Here is a 20,285-nt window from a genome sequence, read left to right as displayed (position 1 = left end):
CCCAAACACCAGAGGCAAACCTTTTAAGGGTCCGTCACTGACAATTGTTTTTGGCAGTCCTTACAAGGTTTGAACCCTTTTGATTTGAGGGGAGACATGTCTCTTGCACACGTAATTTTTTTTAAAATTGCAAAATAAAATCTGTCTTGCCTGACAGAATTTGAGGGAGCGACCTCCACATCTGTGTTAGAAGGCATGGAAAGTAAGAAACCCACATCAGTGCACAGAGGCGGCAACTATGTAGCAGCATAGATGTCACATCTGGGGTGCGACAGGGGGGACCCAACGCAGAGCTTCACAACACCAACTATCAACACAAAGAAACTGCTGTAGAAAATTCTCTGTTCCAGTCTAGTGCCAGGGGGGTACTCGCAAGGGGAGGAACCTACAGTTACAAGTACCCATCAGAACAGACATCACTGCACACAAGCTGCATCACTGAAGGGCTCATCTTTCATGCCATTAAGGCAACTAGGTAAAGGTTCTAATTATACAAGGTGATGCCTCCCAGCTAATTGTCTCAACGCCAGTACACTGCTTTTTACTTTGTTTTATTCTGTAAGAGGTTTGGCACGACTGCTACAATCCCTCGGTGCTTTTGAACTTGCTGTTCCCTTTGAAGACAATCTTCTCTCAAATCTGTAAAACAAACCACCTCTGTGAGTGTATCGTCCGTGCCTCCTTAAATGTGATCTTAGGTGAATGATGCTTCAAGATTTAGACTCCAGTGCTCTCCACACGTGCCTGCAGGATTCACCAACACAAAGACAAGAACAAATGCGAGACCACCTCAGACTTTAAGATAAAAAATTTATTTTACAATCATATAAAGCAGCTTAATATGAAGCACAAACGTGAATCATTTTTCTTTGTATATAAACATAAAAGTACCTTTTTATTTGCAAAAAATTATGTCTTGCTCATATAAAACTAACGTGTGCACATTGTGCCTAAACTGCAAAGTCTATACAGCTTTACAAAGGGCAGCCCTATCGGAGAGTGCCCTGTAAACAATTTATTGCATATTCAACACATGGTGCAGAAAACCACATGTAAAACATAAAAAATGGCGACAGTGACAAGTGTTAGTGATAGCAGCGCTGGAAGAAGCTGGGGACGTGTCGAACTATTGTGGTTACGTTTTTGTCTTTGCGGACCCCACACGGCCAGGCAATCCAAATGTGCAATGACCACGATGCGCAGGCCACTGACTCAGAGGACTGACGCACAGCAGTCACAAGCATTCGAAGAACCCTTGTGCACTAGACATTGCAGGTGTTAGAAGAAAGGACAGGTGTTGGATGACTGCTGTACACTCGCGATTACAGGCCTTTGAGGAGTCTGAGTTTGAGAATCAATTAATCCCAGATTATGAAGGCCGTCAATTACCTAGCTGCACCTAAAATCATTGCCCCTCGAAGATCCATCATTGCCCCTCGAAGATACTGGCGCATCTTTCGGCGCTGTCTTTAAGGATTATGGGGCACCAGACAGAGCAGGCTTTTGAAATCCCTGTGCAAAGGCATCACAAGCCTTCTAGGGTGCCAGTGTGCCAGGTATCAAAGGCCTTCAAGGATTAATGAGCACAAGGCACTACAAGCCTTTGACGGACCTAGTCCAGAAGACACCCTCCCTCCCGTAAAATTGCAGTCCTCAAAGACTCCTGAGTACAAGGCAGTGCAGATGTATAACGAGCCTCAGTGCACCAAAACTGAAGACCTTCAAGATCTCTGTGCACCAAGCATTATAGTTCTTCAAGGACCTTGTGTGTCAGGCATCCCCAGTCTTCCATGACAACTTCAAACCCCACACCATAACCATATTACCACTGTGCACAGAACAATGCAAGCCTTTAAGTTTCTCTTTAAAGGTTGAATTACTAGCCTTGAGAACTTTGGTGTGCTGTGCAACTCAGGCATTCTATGACCCCTATGTACTGCCAATTGCAGACTTTGAGGAACCAAGTTCCTGCATCACAGTTCTTCTATGCAATAGGTAAAGGGGGTCTGGAAGGACTATAATGTACTGGGCATCGCTGCACTTAAGGACGTCTGTGCATCTGGCCTCAAAGTCTTAAAATGACCCAAATGATGCACCAGCACAGGCTGCTTACAGGAGCTCTCCCATGTGAACCACATAGTGCACCAGATCCTACATACCTGCAGCGGCATCTGTACATCTGGCATTGCACAAGATGCCATGGCCTTCCTGCACATAATTACTGATAAGGATTCCAAACCCCTTTCACACAAGAATTACAGCTTAATAACGTTCACACAGATTCAGAGGTCTAGATACCTGTGATACAAGATGTGCCTTTTTTAAAGTGTCTACTGGCCAGAATTACCTATTTATTTCCAGTCCTAAACTCTCATTTTCAAGATTACCCATGTACTTCCAGCATTATTCATTCATTTTCAGAATTACTTCTTTATCCGTAAGATTATCTTTTTATATTCATAATTAGTCACTGATTTTCACTGAAAGTTAAATACAAAAATATTACATCACTATAAATTCAGTCACAATATAGATCACATGGAAATAAAGTACTGAAATAAAAAATGTATACAGCGCACAAAAGGCTATAACTTCAATGAGAGGTAAACCGCTCTCACTTGGGCACAGGTAGAGCCAAAGTTGGCCAAACAGACCAACCCAGTGTACATAAGCCACAAATCTGAACATCACTCCCACACGTACACACAACAATCACACCCCCACTTCTCTGTCTGGTCAAACGGAACGAACATTGTGAGTCCGGATGCCATCATCACAGAAATGTGGCACCTGAAAAGAGCAATGGCTTGTTGGTTCCACACGACACGGGCCACCTTAGCAATGGGATCACCTGCTTCCCCCAATATGTGTTTGAACAAATCCTGGTGCGCTAGAATGGACCTCAGAAGATGAGCCAACCTCCCTCCTTTCCTTTGCCAGACAATCTTCAAGCAATGTTTAGAGGAAACTTCTCCAGGCATGAGTTTCGAATTTAATGCAATTATGTTAATCCCTGGTTTTGCTGCTGGATCACTCAGCACCGGAGAGCCGGCAAACGATTTCACTCAAAATAACCCAAGCACTTCCTCCAGCCTGTCTGTGCCTCAAGAACACTTTGTTCTCTCCCTGTGACGTCAGGGTTAATGGAGCCCAGTAACCCATCTTTCTCTCCCAGGCCTGCAGTGTCCCAGTAGAAAATCGGGTTTCAATGTGTCCCAGTAACTCTCCCCGGTTTATATGTGGCCTAATAACTCCCTTATTCTTTAGATAAGACACAGTCCATGATACAGTGTTCATGTCGCTGAGTCTTAAAGATGGCTGCCGATACCTGCTGGACTACAATTTCAGCAGTTCAACTCCATCAACACGCAGCCCTTGCCTTTCAGTCGTCACGGTGGGGTTAAAGCAGATTGTCATCAAAGGTCTGTATGTAAAGAGCAGACAGGAACTCTATAGTGAGATGGGTTTGGGGTAAGCATTTACCATCAGATGGCATGTTTTTCAAGGATGATACTGTAGACGTAGTGGTACTCCAAGAGAGTCTGGGCTCAGATGCTTGCCTACAGAAGGGTAGGCGTGTGCTTTAGCCACTACACTCATAGTGATGGAAGATCAGCCTGGTTTTAAGTGATTCCCATTACCACACAAACCTTAACACCTGTGGAAAAGTCAGAATCACTTCCTCAGTTGTACCGATGGCTTGCTACTCTTTGTCCTCCTCAAGTGAAGGCCAGGTTCCATGCCTCTGTGGGTGTGGTTGAAGGAGTGTACACCCCGTAGCGCCTGCCCACATACACTAGCACCTTGTTACACAGTTGTGTATATAAGGACCTGAGATACTATAATACCTTCACTCATTTCCAAGGCCCGGGATTATGGGGAAAATAAAAATAATGTTTTTGCACGATTTGCAGGGACCACGGCTCAAGGTCAGAATGTCTCCCTTTCGCTGAGTCCCATGCTCCAAGTGGAACAGACATCAAGATGGTGAAAAGAGGCAAACGGAATGAAGAGGATAAGAAAACCTCATACAATCCAATACAGGGCTCCAGGGGCAGAACGGTCCACTGGGGACAGTGCTGCGTTTTCAGCGTCTTTGAAAGGACTTTGCAACTGGGGCAGAAGCCACTACAGATGGGCAGCACCAAAGGCCATGGGCAGAAGCAGAAATGCAAGGCTCTGTCCCACCCCTATTGGATTTTCACAGACACTAGTCTTTAAAACCGTATGCCTGTTTCCATCCACTACTGGCAGAAGCACCCCCGTGCAGCATGCAGCACTGTATAATAACTAAGTACTATATCAGTGAAAACGCTACACAAGCAATTCAAACAGTTATGTTTCTATTACTAGTTAGTTATGCCATCAGCCACACCAAAGACATGCTCAGTAGAGGTCATTTGTCTGTAGGTCAGGCTGAGTCTGGTATAAGCCAGGTCGCTTCCTCCAAATAATACAGGTCAGAGCACGTGCCTTTCTGCGCTCCCCAAAGCCCCATTTTCCCCACCCCATAGTCAGTACACCAGTTTAACCATACATAGACGGTGCCATAGGGTGTCACACCAGTTCACATTTCACTTGCCTCTGGCCTTAAATATGTTTTTAATTTGCTGAAAAAAACATGTGAAATTGAAAGTGCACGTTTGCTTCTGGCACCATCGACCCAGACCTTTCTCCAAAGGGTTCTCGCAATTGGTTCAGAGCAACCTTTCACAAGGGGGTATACCATGGTCTCAGCGCCTCACGCTACTATGTTCGAGTGACTGCTGTCCTACGGCTGACGACACAGGCATCTCGATAATTGTGCCTAGGCTTTAGCAGCCGCAGACAGCATCAGACACAAAATACAAACTTCCAGTTAAAATATATATATTAGTGACAAATAGAGGCACTGGAGGAATCTCCGTAACAGTGAACTACGAGATTACCGGCTACACTGGGCAGGAGGCAGTCAAATGTCAGAGTAGCCCAGTCTGTCGACGCCCTTTCCAAAGCCCCACCAGAATTCTCAGGATCAGTCCGAAGTATCCCCCCTCAGACATAAGCACCGGCAAGTGAGCACGGAGCGTTTTATCGTACAGCCACCGGGTAGCTCTGCCCCCACCCTGCCCAAAGGACAGTGTCATAAGCGCACCTTCATATTTATCAAATATTCAACTACGTTTCTTCTCGTTCAAACAAAATGTGCACTCGTCCCTGCCACTGCAAGAATAAACTGCTCAAAAAGTATGTGAAATACACTGTACTCGACACACAGGAGACATCTACAGAAACTGCTTATTATACCACTTCGTGCCCAAAACGTGCTCAAATACCCCCTTGACCCAAGCTAGTTCATTTTTTTTTCTTTTTTTTTTTTTTCACGTGATATGTTCCCCCGGGTGAGAGAAAGCAATTTTCCCAAAATGTCCCCTCTGGGAAGCGTCATCTCACTCCCGCGCCCTAGAATTTCATAGGTATTTCAATAAAATAGGTAGTGGGGATCTGGCGTGAGAGACCTGTACCAATAGGTCACAAGCTCACACGTCTGCAGTCACATCTGGTGACCCCTCAAGCAGGTAGTCCAGCTAGCTGTCATGGTGAAAACTGGACTGTACAGAATGCACACGCAAAAATTACATGAAAATATGGAGTCTGGTGTGCTGAGGGATTTAGAGATAAGCAACACAACTACAACTACTGAGCAAATGACAGAGCCACATCCCTGGAAACGGTAAAACCAAGAGTGGGATACACTGGCGTACAGGTTTAACCCACCTCCAGTGTCAGTTAAGGGGAGCATTATTCAGGTCACGCACAAGGTACTTGGAGGGCACGCTCACCGTCATGCAGATTGTAATGCCCTAAATGACAATGGAATGCCTTTGCTGCCTGAAGGACACCCAGGTCACATCTGTATAACCCTCAGATCAGAGAGCGGAGCCAGACTCCCCATTGCTGCTTGGGGCTGGACAGGAACAGGTAGTGAGGCGGTTGCAGGGTGAGGGGTGGGAACATCTCCTGTGTTGCACAATGGAGAGCTCACTGGCATGCCACAATGTGAAGGAGGTCAATCCTGTGAATTCCAGATACCAAGACATGGCATTGATAGAGCCGTGTGTGCAATGTCTTCCACCACCCATAAAAAGTACCTATTGTAGCTATAATGTTTTTCCCAAACGCAGAGACCCACTGTATGTATTGTAGGACATCATGCAAAATTCAGCACAGTCAGCACTGAGCTGCGTCCTACGAAAGAATATGGCACCGCTAGCCTCAGATACAGGCCAGAATTATCAGTGTGCGCTCTTTCAAGGTAAAAGCTTTACTGGCCAAAAAATGGCAGTGTAACCTGGAGAGAAGCAATGTTTTGTAAACAACCTCTCCAAGGCTACACAGAACATTCAATGAAGGAGAAGATGGCTGGACGGCACTTCTAGAACCCACTGTTTTTATCCATTCAGGGTGGACCCCTTTACAACGATGATTGAAATAAGCAAGCAAATTATAAATTATGATCAGAAATTAAGAGATTACTAAATGACTGGAGGGGATCGTAATGTGCTCTCAAATCTGTCTTGGTTCGCATCCCATTCTGACCTTGTCATTGAATACAACAGTCAAGTATTAATGTACAGCATTGGCGACCCATACACTGCAAGATCAGATGACACTTAAAAATAAATAAAAAGTTTCCGCAGTCACAGTATGAAAGAATCTATAAAATAATTCACCCACACATCTTCCCCACCTCAATATCCCCACCACTTCCACGAATAATCCCACCAGAGACTTTGGTAGAGCTTTAGTTGTGCTTGGCCCGGTTGCCCCTCAAGTAGCTTTTCCATCTCTTGACAAAGTCTCTGAAGATAGGCGAGTCATCCACAGTGCTGAGGAGCTGCAGCTGATTGATGTGGGTGGTGTGATAGTCCCAGCGTGCCAGGTTGGGAGCGGTGCCGAGCATGAAATGCCGCAGGTCATAGATGGTGCCTGAGCCGGTGTCGTACAGAGGAAGCATGGCTCTGAGTGACTCCATGCCCTTATTGTATAGGAGCTTTGCATCTCGTCCTAGCTTGTCACCGGCTATCTCTTTTAAGTCATAAAGCCCAATTAACGAGTATATGAAGCCATTGAGAACAAAGGAGCTAGGTGCGGTTGGATACTCCTCGTACCAGTCATACTTGTTCATGAAGACTGCTTTCACTCCGTGCTGCTCAGAGGGTAATTTGAAGGGAGCTGTTGCTTTGAGAGCGGAGTTAAGAAAGACATGGTCTTTGGTGAGGAGATAGGCTCTCACCAATGTAGAAATGGCCTGCCCTTGAGCCATGGCAGAATACCAGCCAGGATCTAAAGGTTTAAACCCTTCACCTAACTTGCGGGTCACCATAATTGTCCAGCCTCCACGCTCATCCTGGTTCTTCACTAGCCAATCACTTGCCGCAAAAAAAGCAGCCATATGAGCAGTCGTCGAGATGGTTACATTGTCAATAAATCCTTTCCCCTTCACCACCAGCTTGACTACTTTCTTGGGCATGATCTTTGTCGGTTTCACGGCCTTAGTGTTGGAGAGGCCAACGCCTTTCCGCAAATCTGTCACCAGGTCCCGTGTAAGTGTGCTCCAGCTGGTACGCGGCCCAATCCCATAGTACACATCACGGTCTCTGAAAGCAATGAGTTGTGTGTTCGTGATGTAGTGGACGGTAAACAACTGATTCTTCTCTGTGGTTTCCAGCACCACTGACACACTCCCGTTCGTCAGGAATTTGAGGTCTAAAGAAATAATGAAATCTTTTGTGTTGCCGAGTTGTAACGAGACACCTTCAGTTGTTTCTGAAAAAAATAAATAAAAAAGTGAAATAGAGCTTGATATGTGGTTAGTTCGACATGATTTGGCATGCACTTCACAACACATTACTCTGTAGTGGTTCTCGTACACTTGCTCTTGGGTTCTCCTTCCCCTAGACTGGCGGGCGTTACTCCTGATATGGCAGTGTACACAAACTTTTCATCAAAGAACAAGTATCAGTTTCATTAAACAATATGAATATGCGTCACGGAGTGTCAGTATGACCCAATCAGAGCTTTGTCCCTCATGAATCATGGCTCGTCTAAATTTAACAATAGCCTACTATATTTTGTGCACCTGAATACATAAAGCATTTACCGATGGTGAGAGTGTAGTTAGCTTAAATTTGCATTTCCACCGAAAAGGCTTTTCTGCTGTACTTATAACCTTGGCTCCTTTCAACTAAACTGCACAAAACTTTCCAATCCAATAGCATTAGTGACTACTTTTTAGCATGTTACGTTTTCTGCTGATCTCTCTGGGAGATGGGGGAGAGGAAGGGAGAACAGGGGTGGGAGAAAGGAGTGCAAAAAGTTAGTATTTCCCATTTTACCTTCTGTAGAAAACTTTGCAATCAGTTACAGGAAAAACTGCTGAACCAATTACAACAAACCTCATAAAACTAGAACTTTGCTCAGAGGTAGATCTTTGCCTGGTTTAGTAAATCTTTTTGGTTGTTTTTGAAATACTTGCATTACAAAATAAGTTGGGTGGCCTTGAAGGGTTAATTGTAGCCATTCGTAGACTTTTTTTTATTCACAGATTCCATGGCATAAAACCCCACATTTTCTGAGAATAATAAATTAAAAAAATAAACAAATTCCACTGGAAGTAAGATCATTTCCCTTCGCCCAATGAGTTATTTATAGATTCTCGGAGGATTTGAAGACCCAAACACTCAGACTGGCTGTCAGAACCCGAAAATTGTTGATGTGGCATCCATTAAAGGACTCCATGAACAAATGGACAATGGCCAAAACAGATTATCCCCAGCCTAAATCTTTGAGACTCTTTTCCTACACAAGATCCTGGTATCTATTAAAAAGAATTGAATACTGTTTTATATGTGACCCTCACCAACTCTAGTAGTGGCATACTTCATCATCTGGTCCATCCCAGCCCCTAAAAGCCACGGTGGGCTCAACCATATTCCAGCGAGCACTTCTGATATTATCCCTACCAAGGGAAGTTACAGAGAGAAAAATAACTTGAGTTGGGAGATAAAAATACCTTGCATTGACCAAAGGAATCCCTTTATTCAAGGGAAGTGCCTGTATGTGTTAAAATCAACTCGGAGGGAATTTGTAATATATTATGGTCCTATGACCCTCTCTTAAATGTCAACATGTTTCCGCCCCTATCCTATGGTCTACACTGTCCAGGGCTTTTGTCAGGACGTTTGCATATTGTGTTGCCCTGGTGTCATCGTACAGTCATTCTGAAACAAAAACAAAAAAACATGCAGTGCTAATATTTGCATGTGGTGGGAGTTAATTAACTCGCCTTATTCATTTAGAAGCAGGGCCATGGTACCTGGAAAAGAAAACACAAACACAAAATACCACGTGTGCATTATGTCACATGATCTTCTCATCACTTGGAAATAGCCAATGGGAGAAGGAGCGGTACACGTGTTAGTCCTTCACGTAGAACGTGAAGACTCAATCTCATGTGCAATGTCATTGCATGCAACACACAAAAACAAGCATGTAAGCATGCTTTTCTGGTATCCCGCATGCAAACAATGCCCCGCAGTAGGTGATGTGTTACAAACTGCCTAGTGAGTGCAACACTCTCTCGAGAACCTAATCAATTCCATTATAAATGTGCCTTGATGCTGTAACATGCATTGCAGGAGTAGACACAAGTGAGGTGAATACACTTACCCAATTTGGGTTACCATTCATACCAATTGGGGGGTGGGAGGGGCGGGTGGACGTGCCCCTGTAGTCACACACTATTTGTCTTATCGGTGTGTCCCAATAAGGAAAGGTAAAAAGAGAACAATGCAGCCAAAGGCCAAATGCTGCTTCTTTAAAATGGATGAATGAATTAGAAAAGAAGCCTCGGTCAAGTTTCAGAACTGCAGGCCGGGCGAAACCCCTTACGTCAGTCAAGGGAAGCACACCACCGATTCACATACCCAGCACCACAGGCATGCTTGAGGCCAGAGGAGTGTACCTGTGGGATCCGGAAGTGTACATCCGCTGCATACACGATATTCCATTTAAATGGAAGAAATTCCAAAGGGAGGTGAGCTTATCCTCATCAGGAAAAAAGATTGTCAAATTCAAAGAAAAATTATAACGCATCTGTAGCGTCCACTTCCCATGATCATAACACTACCAAAAAGTGGGAGGAAAAAAACACACAATAGGAGGCTAACCTCATAAAAAGGAATGCTGTAATCAAAAAGTAGCTGCGTACCGCATTGGTATGGTCAACACAGACAAAGTGTAAGAACAGGAAGGCCAGAAAAACGTGGTTCATAACATTATATCATAAAACAAAAATACTGGATAATTGAAATATGTATATGTTTATAAATATATATTTTTAATGATTTTTTCCTACGATTGAGACATTTTGTCTGAAATATGACATTAGGACGGAAGACCTAATCTTTCATTGTAATAGGGAATATTCAGACTAACCAATTTGGACAGGTTTCCCAGCGATAACGTGCTTTTGTCCTTCTTTAGCCTTCAATTTTTTACCATCACCCAATGTTTTCGTTTTATAATGTTAAGGCCCACATTGTTTTGGTGTTTCTGTTCTTACACTTTGTCTTTTGTGACCAAACAATCCATACTAACTCGGTGCACAACTACTTTCTGGTTGTAACGCATTCGTTTTTATGAAGTCTACCTCCTGTTGTTTTTTCTCCCCCTTTCTGGTAATATTATGATCATGGTAGATGGACGATACATACGCACTATCTAGTTAAAAAACAATTGAGAGTATTTTTTTCCTGAGTGAGGCTTACGCTAGCTCCCCTTTTGAATTTCTCCCACTTTCATGGACTGACTTGGGACGCTTCCGCGTCCCACCAGTACACGCTCCCAAGCATGGCATGCCCCAGCCTCACGCACACCGGTGGCACCATGCTCATAACCCACTCCCACCCCACGCCAGTCAGGACAAGCCGGATAAGAGCGGGCGCACTAGTAAGTGAATCGGTGGTGTGTTTCCCTTGATTACGTCAGTAGGAGGATTCCCCCGGCCCGGAAGTCTGAAATCTGGCCCTGGTTTCTTTTCTCGTTCATTTTAACAAAACAGCATTTGTTTTGATTTACTATTGATCTTCGGCACGTCCACCGTCCCCCAGTGTGGATGTGTATTTATCTAGAGAGCATTAACCTCCTACGACGCATGTTACAGCATCAAGGCACACTTATCACTGAATCGATCTTGTTTCAGAGAGTGTTTCACTTTCTATGAAGTTTGTAACACGTCACCTACTGCGGGGCATAGTTAGCACATGGGATACCAGAAAAGCATGATTATATGCTCTTTTTTATGTGTTGCATGCAATGACATTGCACATGAGATTGATTCTTCACGTTCTCCATCAGGGACTGACACGTGTACCTCTCCTTCTCCTATTGGCTATTTCCAAGTGATGAGAAGATAGTGAGACACAATGCACAGATGGTATGTTGCGTTTGTTTTTGTGTTTTCTTTTCCACGTACACGCCCTGCTTTTGAATGAAAAAGGCGAGTTAATTGGCTCCCACCACATGCAAGTATTAGCACTGCATGTTTTTTTGTTTGTTTCAACACCGGGGCAACACAAGATACAAACATCCTGGAAAAAGCCTTGAACCATGCAGGCGGTAGGATTGGGGCGGAAACATGTTTATCGTTTAAGAGAGGGTCATGGGACATAATATCCTAGAAATTCCCTCAAAGGTGATTTTAACCCATAACCGTGCTGACCGCTAATAAGGGGATACCATTGGCCAACGCAAGGTATTTTTTTTTATCTCTCTAGCTTTCCCCAGTAGGAATAATGAGACCCGGAAGTTGGGACTGTGCGTTATGGGACAGTGTACACTCAATCTTTAATTTTCGGCCGCTGTTGGGGTTAAGCTGTGCTACTACGCTTTATAAATCTTTGCTTTGGGGTCAGATATACAGGTGGTTCTTTAGTAATGGATCTCAACTGCGGTCTGCCAGCGAGGGGCAAACATACTAATGTGTCATTGAGTCATATTATCTACTTTTGCAATTAGTTTTAGCATGATTCTATGTTAAGTGTTACTTTAATACTGATATCCCACCAATGCCATCTGGGTGGAGTTCAGTGGCGGCCCGTCCTTTAGGGCGGAGGGACCATGCCCCCCCACCTTTTGCCCCTCATGAAGAGTGTCTGTCAGGCTGAACAAAGATCAGCCTGGCAGACACTCTCCATGTTCAGCTCAGGCAGCCAGGAGTGAGACATGCTCAATTTGCGCACACTCCTGGCTGCCTGAGCTGAACTTTGCTGGGCTGAGGAGGTCACAGCTCCTATGGGCGTGACCTCCTCGGCTCAGCAAAGGTGCCTCGAGGCCCTCCACTGGGTGACGAGGAAAGCGTCTCCAATTGACATTCTCCGTGGGCGCTTCAGTTTAAGCCCTGAAGCGCCCAGGGCGAGTGTCAATCAGTGACACCTTGTCACAGAGTGGGGTGGGGTCAGCAGTCTCACTGACCCCATCCCACTCTGTGACGAGGCTGGGACTGCTGCCTTCCCTGATTGGCTGACCTGAGGTAAGCCAATCAGGGAAGGCAGCAGTCCCAACCCTCCTGGGACCTGGAGGCTGAAGGTAAGTGTGTGTGTGTGTGTATGATGTTTTAAATTGAATGTTTGGTGTGCGCATACATGTTTGAGTGTTATGAGTGTTGTTAATGGGTGTGCGTGCGTGTGTGTGTGAAAGAATGAGTGTGTGCGATCTTTTAAAATGAATGTTTGGTGCGTACGTGCGTGCATGTTTGAATGGTATGAGTGTTGTTAATGGATTTGCGTGCGTGCGTTTCTGTGTGTGAAAGAATGAGTGTGTCTCCCGCCCCCCTCCTAAAGCTGCCGGCCGCCACAGGTGGAGTTGCCTGTCTTTCGAAGTGTCTTTCCTTCCTCCTTTTGGTGTAGTTATGTTTATTACACTCTATACTTACTCTTTTCTCGTGACCTTCACCATCACCAACACAGTGCCCTACTGGAGATGTGACTGTAATGATGCATTGGTGACTTACGTGCAGCTGTCCTGTTCAACTTAATACATTTTGTGTTCGTCTTCCAGCAGCTATGGTTATGAATACAGGTTTGATTTATATCAACACATAGATTGAGATGGGCTGGTACTCAATATTATTCGTTTTCCAGTAGAACTGTGCTTTTACATTAACACATATTAGACAATTTCTAATATGTTAGAACATATGCCCTTCCGCTTCAGAAGTATGAATATCTTTCCCACAGTAAAGCTGTGTAGTATTGGAGATACATATCAGACATTAAACACGATGTCTGGCGATATTTTGGTGGTACGTTGACTTATATTAATGGGACTCTGTTGTCTTAAGACCCACTGTAATATGGCGCACACTAGTGAGTGGTTTGGGTCCCTGCCTGCTGGAGTGAAATCCTTCGTCGATGTTTATTACTTTAAGTTATAACGTGAGAATTTGGCTTGGCACCAATACCGTTACTGTGGAGCCGTTCACTCGCTGATGAATAGGTGAGAATGCACGTTTGTGGTGTAGTTACATCCCGATTGCGTCAGTCTTTATACTTGTGGGGCGATGTACATAGATGAAGGCCTCTGCTTCTTGAGAGCTACCCTTACTTCATTGGACTACAGACTATCATTTCAGATAAACATTTTTTTAGACCTTAGCCTTTCGCTACAACTGAGAGGCACGGGGCGTGTGTGCTGACTGGTCCTGTGAAGGTGACGAGCAATGATCGCCACTGTGTGATTAGACTATACAAACATGAGGATGTGGAGTAGCGACTGCTCTTTTTACATATATTTGAGGTTGTTAGTTTGAATAATTCCCATTCCTTCCCTCCTATACAGGGCTTTAATATACTTTCCTCGATCATTAGGAGGTGCATTTTTTTTCTGCTGTACAATGTGTAATATACTTCACCAACTACGTTTTCTTGACGTCGGGCTTTTGGGGACTCAAATGGTTTTTTCGGAGGTAATTACGCATTATGAAGCCTTCTCCTATATGTATATATATTTCTTTGTGCTCTTGTTTGATGTAGAACGCTCTGACTATCATATGTGTTATTGAGCTCCGGTGTGCCTTGCAGTCCTTTTTGCTTATGAGTTTGGGGTCCTTTCATGGCACTTCTAATCTTTGCATTCTTTCTATGTGCCAAGACTATCGATACACACTTCTGGTGCATTCCATTCTCTGGTTCTTTGGGTGAACTGGTGTTGATTTCAACACTCTTCACAAATGGAGTAGTCATCAGTAATGTTTGTAAATTTGCTTAATGATATGGTTTATGTATTTCTATATGTTTTTACAGCCTTGAAAAATCATCAAAAGATGAAAAACATGTTGGCTGCCTGTTCTGTGTGGATTAAACAACTTCATTTCTTTAATGGACTACGACATCTTTGTTTACTAATTGGGAACATTTGTTGTCTCGCTATTAATATTGAAATTACCGGTTTCTGCTCTAGGATTTTATGTAACCTAAAACCATAAATGCACTATGCAATATCAGTGAATGACAAACCTACCCCGATGCCAATAGAAGATAAATGAGGGAAGGAGTGCGAGAAAGACAAACATAAAAAGGCACTTAAATGAGTATGCTGAAATTACACTAGAAAACATAGTCACTGAATCAAGTGACTCTACAATGCATCCTTCAACCATAGGAGATTAAAGGGTGAGTCAAGACTGCACAGGGCAACAAGACTTGCATCTCCACACCTTTTGCAGTTTCTCCTTAGACACCTCCACCATGAGCACTTTCTTTAAAAGTAAAGAGAAAATTCGGACTATTGTTGACTACACACAATGCTGTGCACTAAGCTTTTATAAGTAAAGGCTCCACAATTGATGGGGAAGTTGATACCGCCTTCTTCCGCTGGCTTCTTTAAGTGGTATGAATGCATTAATTGCATTAAACACTGTAAGCTTGTGTGAAGAAAGGAGAACTGGTCTATGAAACCGTGAACATCTAGATGTACTCCTGGTAGGAGCTCTGCTAACTCAAAATGAGCAAAACAGTATCAAGCCATGATTCCAAACCCAGTACACAGTAAGACCTTGTTACAGGGTTTGCTGTGGTAACCATGGAGGCTGCAATGGTAGACCATTTGCCGACTCTCTACAACTGAAATGGTTTAGGCAGGTGGAGATGGCTGCTTGTGGCAAGAAGGGAGGAAAAGGAGCAATATTTCTGCCAAAGTGCTGGGGGCGATCCTCGCCCATGAGATAGTAATCGTGCATCTGAGGGCTGCCAGACCATGCCTAAAAAGGTAGCCATGAAGACTTAAACAAGTACCAGAATGCTTCTGAAATTACAAAGTACACACCTACGCATCACACCTAATGTTAATGCACTTCCAGTTGAGACACTGCTGGCCTATGCAAACACTTTAGTCAGCGATGGATTATACAGCTCAATGGGCATGACAGGGGAGCTTTGAAAGAGGCCACTTGCAAAGATGCCAAATTACCCAAAAGGAAGCAAACAGAACCAAGCTGAACTTCTGTCTGTCAACCCTCACACCAGGCCTGGTACCGGTATATGACTTCATAGTAACTCTGAAGTCAGGGTGAAGCAAGGAGCGACCTAGCACATCATATTTTTGAACAAACTTGGTATCTATGACCTCTTATTCCATTTGCCCTGCCTACTGTAAATGCTGCAAATTGTAGTCTCAGTCTTCTGCTATTTAGCTTCCCATTAAGACAACAATTTTAAGGTTCTCACTTTTTCTGGACCCAGTACTGCTGCAGAATGGGGGTTCAAGGCATCAACTGCTCTACAAATTAACTTGGTACATGGTAGTCTAGAGGTTCTTGGAACTAGAGTGTAGATTTCATCCATAATGTTGGAGAAACCTTTTGGAAATAGATCCATTCCTTTTCTGCAGTCCAATCAAGCCTCTAAAATCATAAAAATGTAACCAGACCTGTAGATCTAGTGATTTAAATTAATGTACACGACCTAACTGCAATGCTCTTGACCCATAAACTAGTTTTAAATTATGTAATCCTAGTCAAATATTTTAATTCAATGAGCCTCTGTTTTCTTCACTATCACATATGAATGTTTTAGGGAGGCTTGTCTACTGTACAAAAAAACTTATTTAATAGACTAAGGGGGTCATTCTGACCCCCGCGGGCGGCAGAAGCCACCCACCTGGCGGGAACCGCCAGAAGACCTTACCGCGGTCAAAAGACCGCGGCGGTCTTTCTGACTTTCCCGCTGGGCTGGCGGGCGACCCAGCGGGAAAGCCCCAGCAACGAGGAAGCCGGCTCCGAATGGAGCCGGCGGAGTTGCTGGTGTGCGACGGGTGCAGTTGCACCCGTCGCGATTTTCAGTGTCTGCCAAGCAGACACTGAAAATCTTAATGGGGCCCTGTTAGGGGGCCCCTGCAGTGCCCATGCCAGTGGCATGGGTACTGCAGGGGCCCCCAGGGGCCCCACGACACCCGTTCCCGCCATCCTGTTTCTGGAGGTGAAAACCGCCAGAAACAGGATGGCGGGAAGGGGGTCGGAATCCCCATGGCGGCGCTGCTTGCAGCGCCGCCGTGGAGGATTCCCTGGGGCCGCGGGAAACCGGTGGGAAACCGCCAGTTTCCCTTTTCTGACCGCTGCTGTACCGCCGTGGTCAGAATGGCCCCAGAAGCACCGCCAGCCTGTTGGCGGTGCTTCCGCGGTCGTTGGCCCTGGCGGTCCATGACCGCCAGGGTCAGAATGACCCCCTAAATGTTTGCTCCATATATAATATAAATCTAGCCGCATATAAGATACACATGACCCGACTTGCCTCTTAGTTCATTAACAGCATTGTCATCGGGCGGAGCAAGAATATTTCTCTAATCATGGTTCAAAACAGCATTGTCATCGGGCGGGGCAAGAATATTTCTCTAATCATGGTTCAAATCTATCACTTTTATTGAATATGTAACTAAAGCATGAAGTGGTAGCATGCTGTCATTTCAATTCAACACGTTTTACATTGAAATAGGCACAACATTTCCAACTGCCATGCGGTTTTACTGATAAAACTATATAGTGTACAAACAGTAATATTTGGAAATAGAGTATCCTCAAAGTTGGTCATTTGACATCACCAAGTAAAGTGTTGTGATTTGTTTTGCTCCTATTTAAATCTCTGCATCACACCTTGGAATTACAAAGAAGTGCATTTTTAATTCCCGGTATATTTTGAAATATTTTGAGCATTTATGTACAAGCTATTTAAGTGTAGTGTGTTGGAAGAAACTGACATCCTACAGCCTTTTGTTTCACAAGGATTGACAGATAGCTCACTTTAGAAATCCTCTAACTACAGTAAGAGACAAAAAATAAACACCTTTTTCAAAGATAAGATAAGCAGCACTTAATAAGCATTTGCAATGCAACGGGTCTCGCGTTTGCTCATGTTAGAGCTGATAGCGTTGTAAACGCCTAACCCGACTTTTCACTTATCGGCAAAAGTGCATTTATGTAGGTAACCCGAAAAAGTGCAATTAACTATGTAAAGCGCTCGACTTCTGCCAAGCGAAATCGCGCTAGTAAATTAGAGAAAAAGTAGTCCACGAGCCGGACAGAAAACAGCGAGCCTCGCATGTTTTCTGTACTTGGTCAATGCGCTCGAGGAGGGCTAGCCACCGGAAAAGGCATGAGGTATGCATGCCTCCGACTAATGAAAGCAAGCAGATTTTATTAGGCAAGCCCACAAACCAATCAAAAACACTGACGTGACGTCGACAGGGCTCTGAGCCCTTTTCTAAACACTAAAGCGTCTCGCTGCGATACCCATGCACGAGTGCATGCAACGTAGGCTCGACCCTAAAAAGACATACTGACATTTGACCTCTGTCCTTGAACAGACAGCAAATGTGTCAAGAGAAAAGAAGATATACAGGCATCTTTATTGCTCATTCATTTTCTGAATGAACAGAACATCTGTTCCTTTCCAGCTCAAGTTCACTGCCAGAATGGACCAGGAAGTCCTACAAATAGCTCGACCTTATAAATTTTCCCTAGTAAGCGGCAAAAAGACTTTGAGGGCTGCCAATAATATAGTTCACTGGAGGACAGTATTCCTCCTGGATCAATTAACTTTTAACTTATGTTCCCAACAAAGGCCCAGAACTCCAATCCATCCATGAGGGCAGTTCTTGAAATTGGGCTCGTAGGTCAAATATGTGATGTGAGCTCCCTTTAGCGGGGTATGGTGTCTGTAAACATGCCCAAGAAATCCTGCTGGTCTTTTGGGACTAAGCGGCCAAATGCTCCTTTAAAGCCCAAATACAATGATGAAAGCTTTTCCATTTATAATTGTCAATGAAAGCAGCTTTTTGAAATCCGTAACTCTCTCAGAAATCAAAACACCTTCCACTTTTGTTCTCTCTTTCAAAAAGCGAAGACAAATGTACATAAGTTATGCCTGCTATAACTTGGTCCGGACCTAAACTATGGTCCGCCTGGCCCAGTCTCTACCACAGAAAAAAAGCAGCATGGAATGTAGGAGCCCTTGAACTCACCTGCAGCAGAGAACTGTTTGACACTACTGGATCTGGCCTTGTCGAAGATTGAGGACAACGCACAACCTTTGGGTACACTCCAGTCACCAAGCCGGCTGCCAGACCTGTCCTTCTCTTCGGCTGTCTCGTACACTTCAATGTGAGGGGGCTTCTCGGTCAGGTTTTTGCTGTAATGGCTCAGCCCATATTGTGCTATCTGGATGGGGTAGAAGTAGCCTTGAGGCCCCCACTGCGTAGACAGGGGAACGCCTAAAATGGAAGAGAGCAAAGGCAAAGAAGTGAAAATCACAAGCAGTGCAACCACTATGAACAGGGCAAGGACATAAGCAAGCACTGCAACAAAGGGTTTATGGGGACCACAGCAAGTCCTGGAGCTATGCGAGGACTACAGGGCTCTGGGTGAGGCTGGACTGTGTAAAGTGGCGACAGAAAAAGCTAGCAAGACCAAATCACATGCCCCCTAGAAGGCACTTTCTAGGACACGTTGAAGATGGTGGAACACTGAGGACCTCCCAACCGCATATTTTTCTCTTTGTGTTTGTTCACAATTAAGGAAAAAATAAAGTGCTGTGGTATCTTACCATTATTGGTCAAAGATATTCTATTCCTTTAGATGTGCTTGAACGGCTGAGTGGGTGGTAAAGACAGTCATCCTTTCTGTAGCCACTGGTTCATTAATTGTACAAAATTGTGTGGAAAATATTTTGCTTTCATTTTAACCGTTTGCCACAAAAGGCAGGCTTAAGAAATTTTAAAGAAATTATTTTTCATGATTGCTTTAGGTCTTCATTTTTTCTGGGATACTTTAACACAGAACTGATAACTTACCTAAGCTTTCATTTTAAGTGAAGGACTTTATTAGTCGCATACATTTGTATTTTTCAAAGTATGGGGAGCTAACTTGGTGCTACTCCCATAGCGCCAACCATTGGAAAATGTTGTTCTAATATGGCACCATCCAATAAGTGTGTTTTGCTTGGTACAACCAATAACTTTATAATGTTTCCGATTTGCAGCATTTATTTGCTGAAGTATTATTCTCTCATTCACACTAACACAGGAGAACACTACAAAAATATAATTATACTTTCAAAGAGGCACGTGTCAAAGGAAGGTTGTGTATCTAATTGTATTTTTTTTTTATTTGCAAAGTAATGTAGCAAGTACGATCTCAGTGCTCGTGATCTACAGTCAAAGGCGATAATTAGACAGGAAGGCATACATTTCATATCATCGGACACTGTAAAATAAAAATAAAATAAAAATCCAAATCAAGTAACGTGCAAATGACAGAAAGTGACTGGCAAGCTAATCTAGGTTACTTATTCTTGTCCCTTCTATAACAAGGATATTAAGTCTACTTTTTTGACCAAAGGTTCTTTATTAAGTGTTGTAACAAACCAACATATGTACTCAGGCGTCACCAGACAACATTTATACAGTGCAAATTTCAATCACGGAGTCCTTGGTGGATTTCCATACATCTCAGACTCCCTAATGTGTTTAACCAATCGTTCCAGTGTCCAAGGCGGATATTGTCATCAGAAAGTTAGGTTAGGGGCACCCAGGCCTCCTAACCATAAGTTCCGCTACATCTTTTCAAGGTAACTGAACAGCAATTCCCCTGCGCCCAAAAGAGGCCTAACTGTTAGTGCCTGATTAGGGGGGAGGGAGGAGGGAGATGAGTTGGGGGCTGAATGAATCTCTTAATATGTTCAAAGGAAAGTGTA

The 20,285-nt window shown here is 44.1% G+C and overlaps 1 protein-coding gene across 6 annotated transcripts in view; it reads right to left on the bottom strand.

Annotated features, from left to right (window-relative positions):
* Nucleotides 1-796: 796 nt before the first annotated feature.
* GLCE (glucuronic acid epimerase) overlaps nt 797-20,285 on the bottom strand; it is a 366,778-nt gene continuing 347,289 nt past the window's right edge. For all 6 annotated transcript variants that reach the window (XM_069222922.1, XM_069222923.1, XM_069222924.1 and 3 more), the window contains 2 exons: nt 18,556-18,804; nt 797-7,809 (listed from right to left, as the gene is read on the bottom strand). In XM_069222922.1, coding sequence (XP_069079023.1) covers nt 6,785-7,809; nt 18,556-18,804 — 1,274 coding nt within the window. In that variant the 3' untranslated portion in view covers nt 797-6,784. The remainder of the gene's footprint in view (nt 7,810-18,555; nt 18,805-20,285) is intronic.

The sequence above is a fragment of the Pleurodeles waltl genome, chromosome 3_1 (genome assembly GCF_031143425.1).
Source record: "Pleurodeles waltl isolate 20211129_DDA chromosome 3_1, aPleWal1.hap1.20221129, whole genome shotgun sequence".
NCBI classification, from domain to species: domain Eukaryota; kingdom Metazoa; phylum Chordata; class Amphibia; order Caudata; family Salamandridae; genus Pleurodeles; species Pleurodeles waltl.
The sequence above is the reverse complement of the archived record's forward strand: the minus strand, read 5'-3'. Positions and strand labels throughout refer to the sequence as shown.